We start from the raw sequence: 20,913 nt of genomic DNA, 5'->3' as shown, positions 1-20,913 counted from the left end.
CGGGGTTTCTACCGCGGCGCCGGCAATCGCCGCACGCCACCGGTACCCAACCGCGCGCGGTCAAAAGGCGTGGCGCTCCGTCCGACTGCGACGACGATCGCCGGGCGTGACGATCCGCGCGGCGGGCGAGGGATGTCGGGAGTTTGGCCGCTGTTTCGGCCGTTTCCCGGGGGGTTGCCGTGCCGTGCCGTGGCGCGCGCGGGCACGACCCACATGGCCGGATGGCGCCACACTCACACACACTTGTCGGCATCGCACATCGCGCGGACTTTGTATCGGGCCGACGGTCGTGTCAGCACCCCGATGCGTCCCCCCCCCCCCCCCCCCCCCCATTTTGCCCGGTCCCACGTGAGCGGCAGCAGCAAGCACCTTCCAGTGCCGCGTACTCGCGGATCGCTCACGTCGGCGCATGTGTCACGACGTGGCCGACGCATAGCGAACATAGTTAGAAAACCGGACCGGACGCCAGTGGAACCGAAAACCGGAACGGGTTATTTTGCGGCTCTACTCGATCTCGATGACTATCCCTCCAAACGAACCGATACAAGCATGTGAAATGGTCGGTGCTCTGAACCGGTCGATTTCGTGAATTAAACGGATCATATGACAGTATTATATCATAAATATATTAGATTACTATAATGTAATTATTTTTAAGATGTTATAGGTATATAATAATAAATATAGTGGTTTATTTATATATATTTTACCCATCCTAAAAACAATATAAATTAAATATAATATTAATAAATAAGAACCGACGGTTTGATCAGTGGTCTAGCAGTCAGATATGTGATTTAATGAACCGACTACTAAGGGCATGCACTATCGAAGCTGCACGAAGAAGGAGCCTCAGCAAAAAAGTGATGCCACGTAGGCTAAGGCCACACATAGGATACAACTTTCACAGTGCATGTGTCTCTAGATGAGACCCATTTAAATTTTTTTTATTTCCTTCTCTCTCCATGTCCCTCTCTCTTTCTCCGTCTCTCGTTCGTCTCCCTCCCCCTCTCTCTAAGTCTTGCGACGGTGAGCCCCGGCGGAGGCGGCAGCGGGCGACGGCGAGTCCGACGGGAGTCTATCGGGCGGGCGACGGTGCGTCCGGGCCGTCCCGGCGGCGAATATGGCCGGCGATGGCGCGTCCCGGCTGTCCCGCGGCGGATGTGGCTGGCAACGGTGCGCCCCAGGCGACGGCGTGTCCCGGCTGTCCCGCGGCGGATCTGGCCGGCAACGACACGTCCGGCCGACGGCGTATCCCGGCGACGGATCTAGCCAGCGACGACGCGTCCTGGCCGTCCCGGCGACGGCAGCTCATCGGTGGCGCCCTTCTCTCTTCTCGATAATCGCACTGACAAAAATTATGAAAAAAGTAATGTTTTGTGGTAAGGAACCCGTGTCCTGCAGAGGAGACGAGGAGCTCTACAAGACACGGGATGAGCTAAGCTGGTAGGGAATCTTTGAGCTGGTGAGATGAAGCTCACCGCGCCTGTGTGATTTAATGAACCGACGATTACTAAAACGGGGTTGACATTCAGTTCGGTTTTTTCTTTCTATGATCGCGAACCCTCTTTCTCCTCGCGGTCTCTCAACCGAGCGCTGCCACGGCCCGTACGTACGCCGCCTGTGTTACGGTTGGCCGTGCGGCCCGTGCGTGCGCGCGTGCAGACCGGAAGTTTCTCTCCTCCGGGCGGCTACGCGTACCCACACGTGTGTGAAAAAACTCCACACACATTTCTACCCTATTTGGCTGGCACCGAGGGAGGAGCTACCGAGCGCGTGCGTGCGTGCGTGCTGGTACGGTAATTTGGCTCTTTTCAACGCCGGTTTGTGTGCTTTGTTACACATGCATCCTGCGTGCGTGGTGCTTACAACCGGTTACAGCACAGCGTTCGCTTGTCCTCTTTCGACGAGAATCTCGTCCGTAGAGGGCAGGCTAGGTAGCGCAAGTGCGTCTTGGATTCTCACTCTCTAGTCTCCACAGATCCACCGCAAAGTGCCAAGTTCTTAATAGTCCGTGTGTACAAGCATGTTTGCCGGTCAGCTTGGTTAGCTACTCCCTTTGTTTTTTTAATTCCTTTTTGTCTATGTTTGAATCTTTCATCTTATTAAAAAAATTTATATAATTATTAATTGTTTTTTATGTTTTGATTTATTATTAAAATAACTTTCAGTGTGATTTATAATTTTGTATATTTGAACAAAATTTTAGAATAAGACAAAGAATTAAATGTAAATTAAAAAGCCAAATGCGTCAACTCAAAAATTGGAGAGAGTAATTAGTAGGGTATAATACTATGTTAAGCATGCATGAAGACATCTTAGGAGGGGTTGAGATTTTAATAATTTGTATAACAGATTTCTGCATGGAACATAGGAATATCATTCAGGGAATTAGAAAACGTGCCCTGGATAATTTATTATCGATAACAAACAAAATACGGGGTCTTATACTGAGTTCGAAGGAGCTGTTGGGCTTAGCGGCGCGTAAAACGAAACCAGCCATTAACACCTGACTAATTACATATTAATTTTCTTAAACTTAAAAATAGTTAAAATAATTTGGAAGAAAATTTTATATATAAACTTTTACATGAAACACACTATGGCTGCGTTCATTCCATTAAATTATTCCTAGATTTTTTTCATGCTTTTATGCACACGCTTATTGAATTGCGAAACGGTATATTTTTATGGAAAAAAGTTTGTATACAAAAGCTCATTATTTTCTTTTTTCTAAAGTAGACTTTTATCCTTGTAATAGTTAATTTCATTATTTATACTATTGAATATAAAAAAATCAAATAATCTTTTATTCCTCATTTTTTATCCACAAAAGAGCTCATCATATTTAGGTCGTGTTTGCCACCCCGGTTAGATAACTAACTTTCTTCGTTTTCCGCGTACGTTTTCCGAATTGCTAAATGGTATATCGTTTGTGAAAATTTTCTATAGAAAAGTTGCTTTAAAAATCATATTAATCTATTTTATATGTTTTTAATAATTAATAACTAATTAATCATGTACTAATCTATTACTATGTTTTCCGCACCAGATAACTAACCCGCTCTCCATACTATCATCGAACGCGGCCTTAGTAGTCTGGGAAATATGCTCTTGATAAAAATGTAAATCTTGATTAGTACTCCCTCCGTCCAGATTTGATCATCACCTAAGTGAAAAAGAAATGTTTAGAATTGATCGACGCATAAGCCTTCTGATTGTCTGCATTTGTTGTTTTCACACACTGGCTTTTCATCTCCCATGCAAGACTAAGGCCTTGTTTAGTTTCCAAAATTTTTTTTCAAAAACATCACATCGAATTTTTGGACACCTAAATAAAGCATTAAACATAGATGAACCAAAAAACTAATTGCACAGTTATGTAGAAATCTTGAGACGAATGCCTAATTAGTCCATGATTAGCCATAAGTGCTACAGTAACCAACATGTGCTAATGACGGATTAATTAGGCTCAAAAGATTCGTCTCGCGGTTTCTAGGCTAGCCGTGAAATTCGTTTTTCATTCGTGTCCGAAAACCCCTTCCGACATCCAGTCAAACATTTGACGTGACACTCCTCCCAAAAATTTTCTCAATCTAAACACCACCTAAGTCAATCAGTTCGCATGCAAGAAAATAAACTAGGCAAATAAACGTCCTACGCTACAAAGATGAAGGAGAAGAATCATTTAGCGTCATGGAGTAAATGGACTATAACTTATATTTTTCCTCCTTGGTCTTGTCGCTGAGAAGAATACGCTGATCAAATCTGGACGGAGGGAGTAATAAGAACGAACGATTCTTTGTCATTTTAAGGTGGGTTCGAGATCAGCCTAAGACCTTGTTGTTAGAGGATTGGGGGAGTGGGCCACAACCCCATATATTTCCCCTTACGGAATAAATCCCGGCTCATAGAAAAATTGTTGTTCGGTTAAGCTCAGTCGGGGTTCTAATCCAGTCTATCCCGGGAGTTTTCTATTGTCTTGGCCGAGGAATTAATCCTCTCCATCGGTGGTATGAAAAAAATCATGTCATCTTATTTGATAATGTGTAAAATCCCAACATGCTATTTTCTGTAAGTCCATGCTAAAACGAACGGATGTTTTTTATAGAAGGGATTATAAAAAAGTTGGGGAGTCAAACCCTACAGGAATTGAGTAACATGAGAGGGATTCATCTAATCCTCCTGAGGATATATTCCTCTTGGGGATTAAATCCCAACTAACCGAACAAGGCCTAAAAGGAGAATAAGATCACATAAAACAAGTTACTTCATCCACGAATGATAAATTAAGTATTTAAAATATAAGTTAATATAATTTTCTAAAAACAACTTTTATGTAAAAAAGTTTATAAAAATATGTAAAGTGTGCGTAGGAAAAACGTGGAGAATTATTACCACCAGTTGTACCATACCGAACAGAGCAGAGCCGTACGAAATAGATACTTGTGTTTCAAGTGAGAGACTAATTAATTAGCACCCTCCTAGACAGTGTACGCCTGAAGGCCTGATAGCACACATGCGTGGCATATCTTTTGTTTGGACTATGATGCCGTATAGAAACAGGCACCATACCCGAAGTTTACAATTAGTATCTTAATAAATGGATGGTAATTAGATGTGATTATTTGATGTCTTACGGAAAAAACTGTCCGGTATATTTATAAACGAAAAATAATTTATAAATAAATTTTTTATATACGTATTTTTACTGATTTAAAAGTTAAACTGGAAAGTAAACTTAAATGAAAACCTCAAAAACAATTCAAAATTTAGGATTAAAAATTTAAATTTTGATATATCTATACTCCTTTTAAAAAAAGCAATGGTGGTGACAGTGAATCTGCCATCCCACCATCTATCTTGTTTTCTTTATGAACTACTCTATGTCTGTTAGTATTAAAAAATAGTCTATCTATATGTTATTAATATCTTATTTTATCTCTAAAATATAAGTTTATCTCTCTCAACGAATTTATAAAATATTTAATGTATCGTTGTAAAGTATGAGTACTAAACGTAAAAATAAGAAAAAGACGAAGTGCACTAGCCCAGCCCTGCCGGTTCCGTTCGGTTCAAGTATAAGTTCAAGCTTTCACTGTTTGACATACCTAATTATTATTATTAATTATTAGTACAACTAGTCATCTCGAATTAAAAGTATAAATAAAAAAAGAGTGTCCACTAGTATGGCATATGGTCGAGGAGGTTAAATTTCATTGGCCAGTACTTGACCGGACCAGATCGCGATGGCACGCGCGGTTGCACACGCAACGCAACAGGTCGAGAGCTCAGCACTTGCAATGGCGTCCGGACGAACGCGAAAGAGATAGAACCTCCAAGTGCCAGTTTTTTCACTACACGACTTGTTATAAAATGTATATTTATTATTTTCGACATTTCAATAACAAACACAGAGGTTATCTTTTCACTTTCTAGGAACAAACGAAATAGTATATTTACAAATAAATAATAATTTATAAATACATTATTTTTATACATTTTCTTAGTATTCTAAAATCAAAAGCTAAAAGTTAAACTATGATAAAAAAATCATAAATCAACTTTAATTTTTTCTGTTTATAGTAGAGCAAGGCTAATAATATAGCCAACAAGCTGACTATAAGACTTTTTATAGTCTTCTCTTAGCCTGCCCATATAGTAGTTAGCTATTCATTATTAATACATGACCTACATGCCACTCTCACATTATTAATACATGACCTACATGCCACTCTCACAGAGTTTCTTGGTTCTTGTGCTCGAGTTAGTTACAGGTTTACGACCCGCTTAGAGCAAATTCAATAGTATAGCCAACTATTAGCTCCAATTCATCTATATCCAATCTAATAACCAACTTATACAATAGTTACATACAAAACATCAATACATGGTCTCACATGTCATACACACATTTTGTCTTAGAGCCCGTGTGCAGCTGGCTATAAATTAGTAGTCCACCTCTCTTCTCTCTCCTCTCTTATCTTTTTAAAATATACTTATAGTTGGCTTATAGCCTGCTATTGTACCTGCTCTTACACTCTTTCTCATCTTCTCTCTTTCACATAAATATTTAGTCAACTTATAGCCTGCTATTATACGTGCTCTAAGCATAAAAAAAAAACAGGAGATGTATTGTTTTTTTTCTTGTTCGGAGGTTTCAACGCACTGTGTGTGTTTTCTGGGAGATGTACAGCCTTTTCTCCTCCTAATCCCGCGCGACATTGCTCGTCTAAATTACTTTTCTCAGAGATATTTATGTGTACAGTCAAACTGTAGAGTCATTTTTTTCAAATGTTAGATGTCCACCTAATGCAAGATCATGAGGGGAGCTGTTTTACATTTGTACTTTCTCAGGAGATATTTGTAGGACAAATGTAAATGGTAGTAGTTAGACATTATGTGAATTATTTGTTAGTTTCAATGGTTAAAACATACACATGTACTTCTCTTAGTTATAGTGTTTGAAACAACCATATATGTATGAATGCATGGGCTTTATGGTGAATAGAACCATTGATTTGTCTCAGAACATGGAGATATGGTAGGCAATGGATTAATAACTACTGTCGAGAGAGAAAGAACGGTTATGGTACCACTAGATTCAGGATGCACTTGGCGCATACCAGACTTGGTGTAAAATTATGTATGCATGTGTCACCGGATGTAAGGGAATTTTTTTACAAGAGTTGGAAAGTATTACTTTCTACGACTGGACATGACCGTAAGGCTGAAAGGGCAAGGCTTGAAGATGTTGCATGATGTCATGTTTCTTCTGATTATCAGTAGCGAGAGCTGGAGTGGTATGATCAGTTATATGCATAGTGGCATTCAACCATTTGCTGGATAAGCGAAGTTGACAAGATTATAAGGCAAGGTTGCTTCAAACGCAGAGCTTGATGTTCATATCGACGAAGGAGTACAACATGACGTATCAATAGTAGGGCACATAGTCTCCTTACCAATATGATCGTTCCTACGTATATCTATCCATCTCATGCTAGTATGGACAATATTTGGTATTTTATAATGGATACTATCATATTTAAACTATTTCATCATATTATATTATTGATTATACTATGGACACTCTATTTGTACTATCGACTATGGATACTATAACATTTGTGCTACTTATTAGTGTATTGTGGTGTACCCATATACTTTAGCTATCACTTGTATTCTATATTAATTGCTAAATATATTATTATTGCAATGTCTCTAATTTAATAGAGATCATGCTAAAATTTTCTCTTTTTTCAAATAATATGTCCTGCCCATTATAATTAAATCATATTACTTATTTCCTATTATTTTCATAACCATACACTATTTTTTCTAATTTTCTCCCTTTTTACCCTCAACATTCAATAATGACAGTTTTCTCTAGAAACTGAGCGGTTTCTATGCAAAACCGCGTTGTTTTTGCCAATTTTAAATTCAAATTATTTAAATTTGAATTTGTCGCGGTTTCCGCGATAACAGCGCCTCCGCCACTGGTTTGCAGGGCTTCGATGGTAAGGTGAACTATGGTTCTCTCCAAAAAAGGAAATGAATTATAATTCCTCAAGAAGCTAGTATCCCCTTATTTTTTATGTCATCTAAATATTTATATTTATCAAAAAAATAAGATAGATTACTATGGTATGTATCCTCCATAAACACGCATGCCCAAATTTAATATATATAAATTGGAAAAAATAAATTAAACTTGGATTACTATACGTATATGTAGACATGTGTGATGTCATGTTTTTTTAACTTGTAGAAATTAAATTTGACATTGCATGTTTGCGTGACTATAATATGATATGTCACACATATTGTCAAATCTTTTATTTCTCCGTAACTACTATTTATATGATACGTGAGGAGAAATCTTGAGAGTCCTGACATCTCTCCTCACCCGTGATGCCCATCCAAATTAAATTCGGCTTGGCGCCTTGGTCTATAATCCCATATTCCCATGTCACCCGGCCTGCCCAACATCTGGAGAGGCTGCAATCTGCGAAGGTTTGAGGCCATCCATGTATATGGGCCGGGAGAGCCACTAGATAACATGTCGATGGGCCGTTATTTAGACCTAAAATTAACTAGGCTATATTCTAGTAGCATTAAGCAATGGATCGGCCTGCAGAATTCCCCATCTTCCCATGGGTTTTCAGGGTTCCCTGGATCTCGCAGCTTTGGATCATGCTCAACTTCTTCTTCTTTCGGTCCCAAAAGATCTGACACCTGCACAAAATCTTCTCTATTTGCCAAAAATAATGAAAAAAAAACTGGTAATATGGTGCATGGCATTCTAGGGAACACAACCTTTTACGATGGTATTTATCCAATTTTCTTTAGTACTAGGGTGTAGCTACACACTGGAGTAGAAAATCTACGCAGACTTTACTCTGGTGTTAGAAGAACATTTGTTTTTTTCAGACAATGTGAGAAGAACATTTGGTAAACAGCATCTTCCTAAATATCTTTGATTAATTGGTCACGCGAAAACTGTCCATGCGCGAATACTTTGGGTGCGCTATCTCCATCAGATTCCACGGGCATATTAGCACGCAAATCATAGCCCAAAGCAGCACATTGATATCGTGTCACCTCCATAACCATACTTCACACCCTGTGACCAGCGACGACGGACAGATCGTACGCCTAGTGTGTCGCACGTAGCATACAAACCGCACCTGCTCCGGGCGAATACTGATGTCCAATTCTCTATGCACGATGAATATAAACACCCCCATTTTTTACTTATACTTATATTTATAATTCAAAAATTAAAAATTTCAACATAAATTTGGAGGTGGTTCTAAGAGTTTTTTATCATATTTTTTTAGTCTTGATTTTTAAATCACAAAGAATATATGTAAAAGTTTATTTATTAATTTTTTTATTTGTAAATATGTCGGCTGGATGAAAAAGCCAAACACCACCCCAAGTATCTTCCGTTTTAATTGGGAAAACAAGGGAAGATGTGTCACTGTAAATGAAAGCAGCATCCGATTCATCCTGGCAAACTCTGGTTCGTTAGCACGGCAGAGCAGAGTGAACGAGGCAGATCAAGATCAGAGCAAATTAAAAGCCAACACTGCAATTCCGGACGGCACTAAAAAGGGCATCACGGAAAGGATGTGGCCAAATATGCAGCAAGCGATTTGATGGCGAGTTAGAGCAAGTACAGTAGCAGGCTATAAGCCAGCTATAAGTATATTTTAAAGGGATAAAAGAGGAGAGAGAAGATAATGGACTACTAATTTATAGCTAGCTGCACACGAGCTCTAAGACAAAATGTATGTATGACATGTGAAATCATGTATTGGTGTTTATATATAACTATTGTATTAATTGGCTATTAAATTGCCTATAGATGAATTGGAGCTACTAGTTCGTGAATTTGGTCTTAGCAGCACGGCCAGCAAAGGGCATTGCGATGGCAACACACGCCGAGCTCTACCACCACAGAACAAAGGGAAACGAACCTCCAGAGAAAGATCAGAAGTACTAGACTACTGGTACTAGACAAGAAGAAAAACAGTAGCCCCCTCCATTTTTAAGCGTACAACACTTTGACTTTTATAATAATAATGCTTGATTATTCTTCCTATTATTATTTAAAAAACATCATGTATTTCGTTGTGACTTTTTAATCATTCAATTTTTTTTAAAGTGTGATTTATTGCTGTACATATTTGCTAAAACTCTAAAGACAAATAATTGATGTTATTTTGGAAAATTAATGGTTTGTACATTTAAAAGTAGAGGTATCACCGAAACGGATAGAAGATTAGGGCTGCGTGAAGATTTTTTTATTATTGTCATAGCTATTTAATATTATAAACAATGAAGTTAACTATAAATTAAAAATTTTAATTAGAAATGTGTGACGATGAATTTATGTATATAATCTTTTCGAAAAAAATGCACGGTTAAAAAACATACGTGCAGCAGTCGTGTAAGAAAACATACGTGCAGAAGTCGTGTAAGAAAATATTAGGCCGCGTTCGGTGAGGGCTATAAGTTAACTTAAGCCCCTCGTTTTTCACACGCAAGCTTCCCGAACTGCTAAACAGTGTATTTTTTATAAAAATTTTCTATAGAAAAGTTACTTTAAAAAATCATATTAATCTATTTTATATTTTTTAATAATTAATTAATTATGTACTAATCTATTGCTATATTTTTCGTATCGATTAAGTTAACTTACTATATCTGTAAACGAACGCGGCCTAAGAATAATATCGGGCGGTGAACTCAGTCAAGTCTATATATACCCATCGGGGCATCGGGCCATCAGCTCTATTAGCTACAGGCAGCAAGCGATAGCTAGGGACGCGCCCGAAAGGCGTTTTCGGATAGGCTCCAACGATCTCGCATTCGCAACAAACTCTGCACCAGATTGAGAGAGAGATCACGAGGAGGAGGAGGAGTCTGTTACATTCGGAGAGCGAGCGATTCGGATCGGAGTCCCGGAGGAAGACGACGCGGTAGCGCAGTCGCCGGAGGTAAGGCAACGAATTTGAAACGAGTCCCCCTTTTTTTTTTCTTTCTTTTTGGGGTTTCCTGCCGGTTTTATTTTGTTCTCGTTCCCCGCCATCTCGATCGATCGCTGGTACTTGGGCGCGCGGTGATCGTGGGATTCATGGATGATAATGCAGGGGCATTGCCCGGCGGCGGCGCGTCGTGCCGGCAGAGGAGGGCGGCGGCGGCGGCGGCGGACGCCATGGGCGGGTACGAGCTCGTCAGGAGCGACGACTCCGCGGCGGCAGGGCCGCCCGATCTCGAGCTCGGCGGCAGCGTCTCCGCCAAGTCCCCGTCTCCGCCGTTGCCGCGGCCGACTTCGCAGGTCGCGCGGCAGCGGCTGGTCTCCCTCGACGTCTTCCGCGGGATCACCGTTCTGGTACGTACCACCACCACCACCCCTAACACAAATCCCCAACCGAACGCATCAAATCTATTTTCCTCGGATTATTTTGGTTTATTTTCCTCTGTTTGATCTGCTTCTATCCGCGGGGGCGCTCGCATTGCCGTTTGTTCGCTGCGCTTTCCCTCTCCACTCGATCTCCATGTCGTCGTGATGCGCGCGCGCGCGCGGCCAACCGAATCGATCCGTGATTCGTGATGCGTGAACCGTCTCGTGTGTGTGCCCACTTCCCCCCATGATGATTCCCCCCCTGTTGCTGCCCTCCACCTCCGGGCTCCGGCTAATTCTGTTCTCTCAAGCTGACAAAGTACATGATGAACATGCATGAACTCAATTTTTTTTCTCAAAAAGTTTATTTGGTTGTTAGTTGTTGTTCTGCTTTGTTTTCCACTACAAGTGATCATAGCTACCTTTTGCTCCAGAAAAGAGGAGTCAGGACTAAGTATTAGAATTTTGATTAGCAACTGGGAGTGAGTAGTCATGTAGAGCTAGAGCAGTGGCCCTGAAGAAAGAAAGGTGAGGAATCCTAGTCAGGGTCAATTTGGCCAAGGAGCCACATACAGAAAAAGAACCAGTGATGGCTGCTTAAACTAACCCATCATCACACCATTGCTTTGTCCCCCCCCCCCTTCCGATATGAAAACGTGGCCGTGCAACTATCATCAGCCAAACCCAGGGCCATGGGCAACATGTCAGCGAAAACTAACCAACGCACAGAGCATATGACACATTGCTGAAGCCTGAAGCGCAGCATGAAACGGACAGGTTTTTAGTGCGGGAGATTCTCTGACTGATGGTGTATACGTAGTAGTTGCTTGTTGTTGGTAGTTGCCCGTGCCAGTATAGTTCAATGGAGAAAAGACGGCATGCATGCACGGATCTTTTCTTATTTTTTCTGTACCAGCATGCATGCAAGATCACCATAATTAGCCATTTAATTAGTTATAGTAGTACGTACTTCAAGCTTGCAACTGCAGCGTTAACGCTCCCATGTATCGTCCTCTGTCGTCTTTGTTTAGTTAGATTTGAGGGAAGTACAGTGCAGCAACCAATTAATCTAGTTATTAGCTACTACGGTATTTCCGTAAAAAAAAAGTTTCATTTTTAACTCATCATCTTACCTGTCCCCACAAAGCTTTTATTTTTAAGTAATTATTGAATTGAAATATATTAAATTAGGGTGATAAATTGAAAAGGTAGGTAATAAATGCATTTAATTTTCAAAAAGTGAAGTTCATTTAGTTTTTTGAACTTTATACATATACATACGAGGTAGGCAAAAAATTAGACTTTTTTTGTGTAATTACCGTTTACTGTACAAAGGACTGTGTGCCCGTGGTAGCTAGCTGGTTCTTCTCATAGTTGTAGGGCCGTGCATGCAAGCCCGACTATTCAATGTTGGCCATTTTAGCTAGGGTTTAAAAGGCTTTGGCCTGAAAAACTAATATCCCAAGCAGCATTCGTGCATTAATATCCATAGATCAATCTGGTTGAGCCAAACATTGTACCAGATGGGAATTACACGCTTCTAAAATGAACTTACCGGCTCAAAAAGGCAGCAATCACGCAGTAACTGTAGGTGGTGCACAATAACGGGTTTACTCGGTATTGGGGGGGGGGGTATTAGGTCAGTTATAGTTTACCAATTCATACGCCAAATCGTCAACGACTGGCAATCAGTATGCCATAACATGGCACCTTTCAACATAACATGGCACCTTTCAAATCAAAATTGACTGTTCTGTAGAGCCCAGCTGAAACCTGAGAGGTACCCCTCTTACCAGGCTTGATTTGCAACCAGACATAACTCTCACTACTACTACTACTACTAGTAGTTGTACCAAATGTGAACCAAATGCTTATGTGTCATGTGGGGTTTGGCATATTTAGGTGGCGTTTAGATTGAGAAAATTTTTGGGAGAAGTGTCACGTCAAATATGTTTAACTGGATGTCAGAAGGAGTTTTCGGACACGAATGAAAAAAGAATTTCACGGCTAGCCTAGAAACCGCAAGATGAATCTTTTGAGCCTAATTAATCTATCGTTAGCACATGCTGGTTACTGTAGCACTTACGGCTAATCACGGACTAATTAGGCTTAAAAGATTTGTCTCGAGATTTCTTCCATAACTGTACAATTAGTTTTTTGGTTCATCTATGTTTAATGTTTTATTTAGATGTCCAAAAATTTGATGTGATGGTTTTGAAAAAAAAATTGAGAACTGAATAAGGCCTTAGTTTTTGATAGATCGACCCGATTTAATGAACTTAGGTCCACACACTGCCTGGAGCATCGACTTCTGATATACTCTTGCTGTGGTAGCTGAACGAAAATTCCAATTTGTCATTGCGTTGGGGATTTGTGGGACATGGAAATAAGGAATCGTTCAGTGAAACAAACAAAAAGGATAGTATTATATTATACTTCCCCCATTTTTTTATGTAGTTGACTTTTAAATCTACGTTGAGTATTCATCATCTTTAAAAATTTACATAGTTACTAATTATTTTATTATACTTTAATTTATTTCTAAAGATACATGAAGTGTGATTTATTATTTCATATATTTGTATAAAAATTTTAATAGATAAATGGTCAAACATAAATTTAAAAATCAAACCGTGTCAAACAGAAAAAAAAACGAGGAGGAGGGAAAAAATACAATCTATAACGAGACACCATATTTGGAACTAGATCCTCCGTAAACAAAGATGGCATCAGAGCAATTGCGTGGATATATTCCTTCTCATGGGTGGCATGCTGCTCGATCACACATTCGTACGGCGGTGGCCTGTAGCTTCACGCACGCGGCGACACACCCCGACGAGACGAGCGGCGCGCATGCACCGGCCGGCCGGCCTTTCGCTCGCCGGCGGGCGGACGCACGCAATCAACCATCTCCTTTACACGTGCGGCCGCGCGCGTCGCTCCCTCTCGATCTCGCCGGCCGGTGCAGTCACGTAACGAATATAGATAAGCTATACACCGTACTAGACAACAACAGCTTTGGCTTTATTTACCCTTGGTGTTTATTAGGGGGTATTTAACTTTGGGTTTAAACGGGATAGGACGGGGGCAAAATGGCAGGAAATAGTTACGGGCGTTGCTGCGGTCGCTGATGAACAGCAGAAACATGTTTAGACACCGTTCGACAGAAAGGTTCGGCTGGAGCTACTTCATTTGTTTTGGTGCATGTTTCTCTAAATTACTAAACTTTGTATTTTAAAATAAGGTTTGTTTAAGTCCAACAAAAAATAACAAAAAATAACTCGAGCAAACTCGAGCTACCGGTACTTCGTGGTACCAAATCGTTTCTGATCGTTGATCGTTGGAGTTGGATTTAACAGTGCACATCCTACTCAGATAGATTCAATGGTGGGAAACGATTTGATATCTCGAGGTATCGGTACATTGAGATATTTTTCGTTAGACCGGAGCAAATCTCTTTTAAAATATCTTTTATATTAAAGTTTTCTGAAAAAGATAAAGATTATTACTTAATTAGCAATGCACTATGCACTCATCACTAGTGGTTAGCCTGTTCTTGCGTGCCGCCGAAAATTCCAACCTAATTTCTAATTTCTCCGTCGAATGGATCTAGATTGTGCTCGTTATTGGTTTATTGCTTTGTTTTTTTGGCGATTAGATGTTCTTCTTATTGGAGAAGACATTCAAATAGCTCATGATTAATTGTTCACTGTTGCAAACTTTAAAAATATTCACTTTTTAGAAAACCTATATATAGATATCTTTTTTTTTCATATTGCACCCTTATTGTTTTAGGAAAATAATGTGAATTTTTTGTTGGTTAGTCTTACGCCACGAGTTCATATCATATATTAAAAGTTTTAAACAACTCAAATCACAGTACAGATATAATTTTAATTAAAAAATAATATAAAATAAAAATACTACAGAGCCGTTCTTTGTGGATTAAAATCGGAGATAGACACGTGCTCACCCGGACTATTCCCCAGCTACGCGCTTGCTGGTGTTTGAAAAGGATCTGTTTGGAAGCTTCTTCCTTTTCCCAAAAGCTACTTCTGTCAGAAGCTGCCTCAAACAATCCACAACTTCTGAGTTACAGATTTTGAAAAATAAACTAAAAATTCAGAAGTTAGAGATGGAGAAGCTGGGTTTAGAAGCTTTTTTAAATTTTTAAAAGCTGGTTAACAAGCAGCTGCTCATTAGAATTAAAGTTTTCCAAACAGGCTCTTTGGTCGAGCCCGCGCCAGAGTCTAGCCAGTAGCCACCTGTCACGCAGCCGTTGCTGCATCGGCTTCACGACTGCATCCTGAGTTGAGTTTGATTGCTCTGTTTGGCCCTTTTCTTTTTCCCTGTTTGGCCCCTTTTTTTTATTCTTGATTTCCGCCGTTGCTTTGGTTTTGCTTTGCTTAGCCGACAAGCGCGGCAAGCGGACGAAGGCTTCGTCCGGCCAAAAGCTTAGCCCCGGTTGCAGCATGTTTGATGTTTCTGTACATCTCTTAGACAACACATCAATCTTACGAATTGTTTCTGTACATCACGACCATTTTATACATTATATATAAGGGTTTCTTTAAAAGAAAGGTCTTCGAAAAAGTAGTTGAAGTTATCTTATTTTCTAATATTAATATTAACTTTCGATTCCTCTTGTACCAATTAAAAATGTGATACTACCTTTGTAAGCATCGTACAACATTCTTTGGTATCTTGACCAGCCAGAGAAGAACCGGTTATCAGCACTGGTACGAACATGATCGTAAGGTACTCAATAATTAAATAATTAAAGGTATGCACCGTATGGTGTTAAGAATCTTATCATCATCGGTAGATCTACCTTTTCTTTGTTGCTTCCTTCCTTGGATCAAGTTAAGCATTGGCAATTTTGTGAGGTTTGTGGCTTGGACCCAAAGGGCATCGCACCATCAACTCGATCCTGGGGATGACGTTTGTGCTGTCCATAATCAACATGGCTTTAACAGAAAGCTTTTCCCTTAATTATTTGTGAGATGACCATTGCTTAGAGGCCATTGCGACACCTCCTTTTTTGGCTTTGGTTGCACCGATTGCTTCTTTTTATTCCTGACTATCGTGTCAAGCACCCAGGGAATGGGGTTGGTTATCTATGTCATGTGTCCTTCGCTAACTGTAGGTAGACAGTAGAGGCATGAAACTGAAGGCACCTAGTCACACAAGAGTATTTGTTCTGTTGAGTGTAATCTGATTCCCTGAAACACTCAAGATCCACCATAGCTTCACTCCCTGTGAAGATGTCAAATGGTAATAAAAGAGGGCTGATATCACACAAGATGTCAAACTCAAAGAGTAAAAATGAAGGAAAACGCCCAAAAAGTCTACATATAGGATGTGGGCTGCATCCGTCAGAATTGCAGAGGTATTAATGCACCCAAAAATTTAGCACGTTGTAGACATTAGCCGACTGGAAAGATGTAACACCCCAACTAATAAGGCTTCAATACAGTCTTTGTCTCTTAGACCTGGTTCTACAATCAATATTCCAAAATAAATTGCGAAATGACGGTCATTTAATGGCAAGGACTAAGCCTCTGCTTTTTTCCCCTAGATTATGTGCTTCACGCTTCAAAAAATATATTTTCAAGATCAACTTTACAGCACTTGAGTAGGTACCGAGATGCACTAAAATTTTAGTGTAAAATCTGATACCTCATAATACCTAAGTATCACGATGTACTAAAATTTTATACTGAAATTTTGGTACCTCATGGTACTTTCTCGAGATATGTAAAATTACTCTATTTTCAATACTTTATTCGCACTGCTTGGACCATTTATTTTAAGGTAACTGTTAAGTTTATGTATCAAAATATTTAGGGTATTTTAATAGTCCTTGCGATAGTATCCAGAATTATCATTTTTCTATTGCAAAATTTGGTACCTTTTGGTATTATGCATTCTAATGCATCAAAATTTTTAGATTAAAATTGGTCACATGCTGTTATTTTTTTAGGAACATTAAAATTTTTCAAATATTTAATTTATTTATATAATCAAGTAATAATCTATAGCAATAATCCATGTAGTGATCTAAATGAAATGGGTTATACATGTAGTGGTCAAATAAACGCGCTGAATTGGCAAGAAGTGGAAAAAAACTTTCAGAAAAAGCGATGCATAATTCAGAAAATTCAGAAAAGGGACACTTCTGTTCTGTTGCGTGCTTGCTGAACGGGAGAAGACTGTACCCACGCTAAGTCAAGGTTAGCTGGAAAATTACTGATGAATGCGTGTACAGCTAAGTACATCTTATTGACCCTGATGCACTCATTCACACACGGTTTCCGTCCCGTCCCAGTCTCTGAACTTTCAGCTGTGGCTTGGCTTTCACCTTCGTCCTTTTCCATGGCTGTGAACCCTCCGCACTTTTGGGAAGAGTCAGTGACTAGTTGGTCAGAGATTGCTTCAAAGATATCATCATACATGGTCACCGTAAAGCGACGTGAAATTATTTCACCAGACATTACGTTGAACCGGCTGCTGTGACGGTTGGTGTAGTAGTAGCTGTTTACGGTGGCTACAAATTCGTGTCAGACTTTATCTGAAAAGGAATCGTTTCGAATTTTACCTTGATTTTATCAATGGCAAGAGCGGGGTCGCTTTGGTGCTCTTGTCATTTTCGCTTCCGGTCGATGGCCAGGTTGAGGGGCCTGAAACCTGAACGAACCTTGTTGGGAATCCAAGAACGCCTCAGGGCTGCTCCGTATTCTGTCCATTGACAAACTGAAAATGTTCGTGTCGTTCTTCCAATTAAAATGGCAGTAAAAACTGGGGCCTGGCCATGGAATCCGATGCCGTCCTGAACGTGTCATCGTTTGGCTTTGGCTTGGGACTAGGAGCTATGTAGACTTGTATTCTGAAAATGGTTCATTTCTTGGGGAAGGTTCCTCTAGTAATCACAAAAAAATCACTCAACTGTAAATAATTGTAAAAAGCACTGATGCAGTTAATCACTTGCAATCCTGGTGTTTTGCAAGGGAGGAAATAATTTAAAATCGTCGATGAAATGTGCATGATCTTTGTTTGTTTTTCTGGCAAGCTATAACGGGGGCATGGTTATTTTGCTTGACGCAGCTTATGATCATTGTTGATGACGCCGGAGCGTTTCTCCCAGCACTGAATCACTCTCCATGGGACGGCGTAACCATCGCTGATTTTGTCATGCCATTCTTCCTTTTCATAGTTGGTCTCTCTCTGACACTAGCATACAAGGTATGAAAATGAACCACTGATGCTGGTCAAGATCCTGCTGCTTTTCTTCTTTTGAAATTCGTATGGTAAGTTTCATTATCTCACTTTGTGCAGAGGGTGCCAGACAAATTGGAGGCCACTAAGAAGGCTGTACTCCGTGCCCTCAAGTTGTTCTGCCTTGGTCTTGTTCTCCAAGGTATTAGATGATAGTGCATTTATTTATTTATTTTAAAAGAAAAAGGAAAGTTGAAGCAACGATCCATTGCCATGAGAGATCTAGTTTGACTTTACATTATTCTGCTTTAAAAAAACTTTATGAACTTCTTTACAGGTGGATTTTTTCATGGTGTTCACAGTCTCACTTTTGGTGTTGATCTTACAAAAATACGGTTGATGGGTATACTTCAGGTATACCTCGATATAGATCTTGTATCTGCGTTATATGTACTTCAGTTTAGTCTGATAAAAGACACAAGTCATTTGGGTAATTTCGCGGTATTGCAGAGAATTGCGATAGCTTATCTTTTGGCTGCAATCTGCGAAATTTGGCTCAAGGGAGATGATGATGTAGATTGTGGACTCGATTTGCTCCGAAGATACCGCTACCAATTGTGAGTTCCTACATGAAGTATCCACATTTTGTGTTGTGGCTCATACTGGTTATAACACATACCAATAGTATCAAGGGATAAATCATTAAGCAAGCTAGCAGCTTTGCTCTATTTCATGATCTTCTAATATTAACCGGACGTATGGTTTTTTTTGAGTTGTAATATTCCTAAATTCTGACATGTTTATTCATTATTCTGCTAGGGTTGTAGCATTGCTCCTCTCGACCGTGTATACTGTTATCTTACACGGTGTCTACGTTCCAGACTGGGAATACCAGATATCAGGTCCTGGTTCCACAGAGAAGTCATTCTTTGTAAGTGTTACTGCCCCTCTCTCTTTTCTAGTACATATTCAGTAACTCTGCAAAGCATAGAGCTTCATGTTTCACTGGATTTATCAGGTGAAATGTGGAGGAAGAGGAGACACTGGGCCAGCTTGCAATGCAGTTGGAATTCTTGACCGTACAATCCTAGGGATAGATCATCTCTACAGACGACCAGTTTATGCGCGTACTAAGGTACTACATGATGCAATATCTCTCAGAGTAGTGTTTCTTGCTTCTTCACCAATCACCATCCCCTAATTTTCAATCCATGTTTTGCTTTCTTGCTGCAGGAATGTAGTATAAACTTTCCACAAAATGGACCTCTTCCACCTGATGCTCCATCATGGTGTCAGGCTCCATTTGATCCTGAAGGCCTCCTTAGGTCAGTAACTCGCTAACCATTCACCATTGCCTGAAAGCATATCTTGCAATGCCAGCTCTTTGCAGTGCTTGTTTAGTGTAAGTTCTGACAAGTCCGTTCTTTGTTCGTTTATTATCAGCTCCGTTATGGCAATTGTCACATGCTTGATTGGGCTGCAGTTTGGACATATAATTATACATTTTGAGGTACAATATTTGTTCTTGTTACCACATCGATCTGTGTTTCTTCTTGCAGAGTACATATATCCTCAATTTGTTCGTGTTTGTTTACATGGTTTGCAGAAACACAAGGGAAGAATTATAAACTGGCTAATTCCATCCTTCAGCATGTTAGCGCTAGCCTTCTCAATGGACTTCATTGGTAAGGGTTTACTAGACACACTGCGATTCTGCATCATGCGCCTTCTTCCTAAATCCTAAAAACATGAGATTGATCAAAAGCTTTAATGATTCTTTCAGGGATTCGTATGAACAAGCCACTGTACACGATAAGCTATACCCTAGCTGCTTCTGGTGCTGCAGGGCTTCTTTTTGCTGGAATTTACACACTGGTTAGTGTTATGCTATTTTACCTGTCTTTCATCATCTCTGAACTTTTGAATGAAAAAAATAGATAGATAACCCCCCTATGAAACCTTCAGGTGGACGTGTATGGGTTCAGGAAACCTACCATCCCCATGGAGTGGATGGGTAAGCATGCACTGATGATCTACGTGCTAGTGGCATGCAACATCCTCCCCATGTTCATCCATGGCTTCTATTGGAGGGAGCCCAAGAACAACCTGGTAAGTTGGGTCAGCATATCGAGCTTGTCCTAGCTGAAGATTTCAGACTTTCAGATAAGCAAACGTCATTCTTTGATGCACCTAATATGTGATTTTTTTTCTTCTTGGAAAAAACAGTTGAAGTTCGTCGGAATTGGGGCATGAAACGAGGATCTTCAATACGTTTACGACAATAGGTGCTTAGGCCTTAGAGAATTAGACCGTATATAGAGTATTTGGACGGCCAGGATATGGAGATCAGAATGTTCAGGGCGAGCTATTTTTTTTCCCTATATGTGGTTAGACAGTTTCTGATCTTCCTATTCTATCAGCCAGTGCAGAAATCCTCCCTGTGCTCTTGTATATATATTTTGTTGAGGCTCTGTATATGATGACGCTCTGTGATTCAGATTAATATATACATATTCTAACGGGTACTCACTACTCAAGCAAGAACACAAGCATTAAGAGCAGCAGCCGCAACATGTTTTGTTTGTATTTTTATTAGAAGATGTAATTCAGCTATAGAATATTAATATATCAAAGACTCAAATACTAGTAGATGGTAAGTAAGGTGACGAGCAAAATAGCACAAGAGGATCCTGGAATAAGTAATACCTTGATCAAATTAAATCCCAAACTGAAACGATGGAATGTCTGTTTGACACTATCAAATTAATATCAAATAAAAGACTGTC

General features: G+C 40.0%; 1 protein-coding gene across 1 annotated transcript; it reads left to right on the top strand.

Annotated features, from left to right (window-relative positions):
* Positions 1-10,315: 10,315 nt before the first annotated feature.
* On the top strand, positions 10,316-20,886 carry LOC102702162 (heparan-alpha-glucosaminide N-acetyltransferase-like). Its single transcript, XM_015833847.2, has 14 exons — positions 10,316-10,505; positions 10,659-10,900; positions 18,017-18,154; positions 18,248-18,329; positions 18,465-18,541; positions 18,638-18,744; positions 18,947-19,058; positions 19,146-19,262; positions 19,361-19,452; positions 19,571-19,637; positions 19,734-19,812; positions 19,911-20,002; positions 20,093-20,236; positions 20,354-20,886. Exons 2-14 carry the CDS (start codon positions 10,724-10,726, stop codon positions 20,378-20,380), a joined length of 1,311 nt encoding a protein of 436 aa, XP_015689333.2. The 5' UTR covers positions 10,316-10,505; positions 10,659-10,723; the 3' UTR covers positions 20,381-20,886.
* Positions 20,887-20,913: the final 27 nt, after the last annotated feature.

The sequence above is a fragment of the Oryza brachyantha genome, chromosome 2 (assembly GCF_000231095.2).
Source record: "Oryza brachyantha chromosome 2, ObraRS2, whole genome shotgun sequence".
Lineage (NCBI taxonomy): Eukaryota > Viridiplantae > Streptophyta > Magnoliopsida > Poales > Poaceae > Oryza > Oryza brachyantha.
Note: the sequence above shows the minus strand (reverse complement) of the source record. Positions and strands in the feature narration are given on the sequence as shown.

Bases quoted from the DNA above. Each gene is read 5' to 3' on its own strand.
- LOC102702162 (XM_015833847.2), top strand. From the start codon at position 10,724: ATGGGCGGGTACGAGCTCGTCAGGAGCGACGACTCCGCGGCGGCAGGG. The intron at 19,059-19,145 runs GTAAGTGTTACT...TGGATTTATCAG, and splicing joins CCACAGAGAAGTCATTCTTT to GTGAAATGTGGAGGAAGAGG. The intron at 19,813-19,910 runs GTAAGGGTTTAC...TGATTCTTTCAG, and splicing joins CTTCTCAATGGACTTCATTG to GGATTCGTATGAACAAGCCA.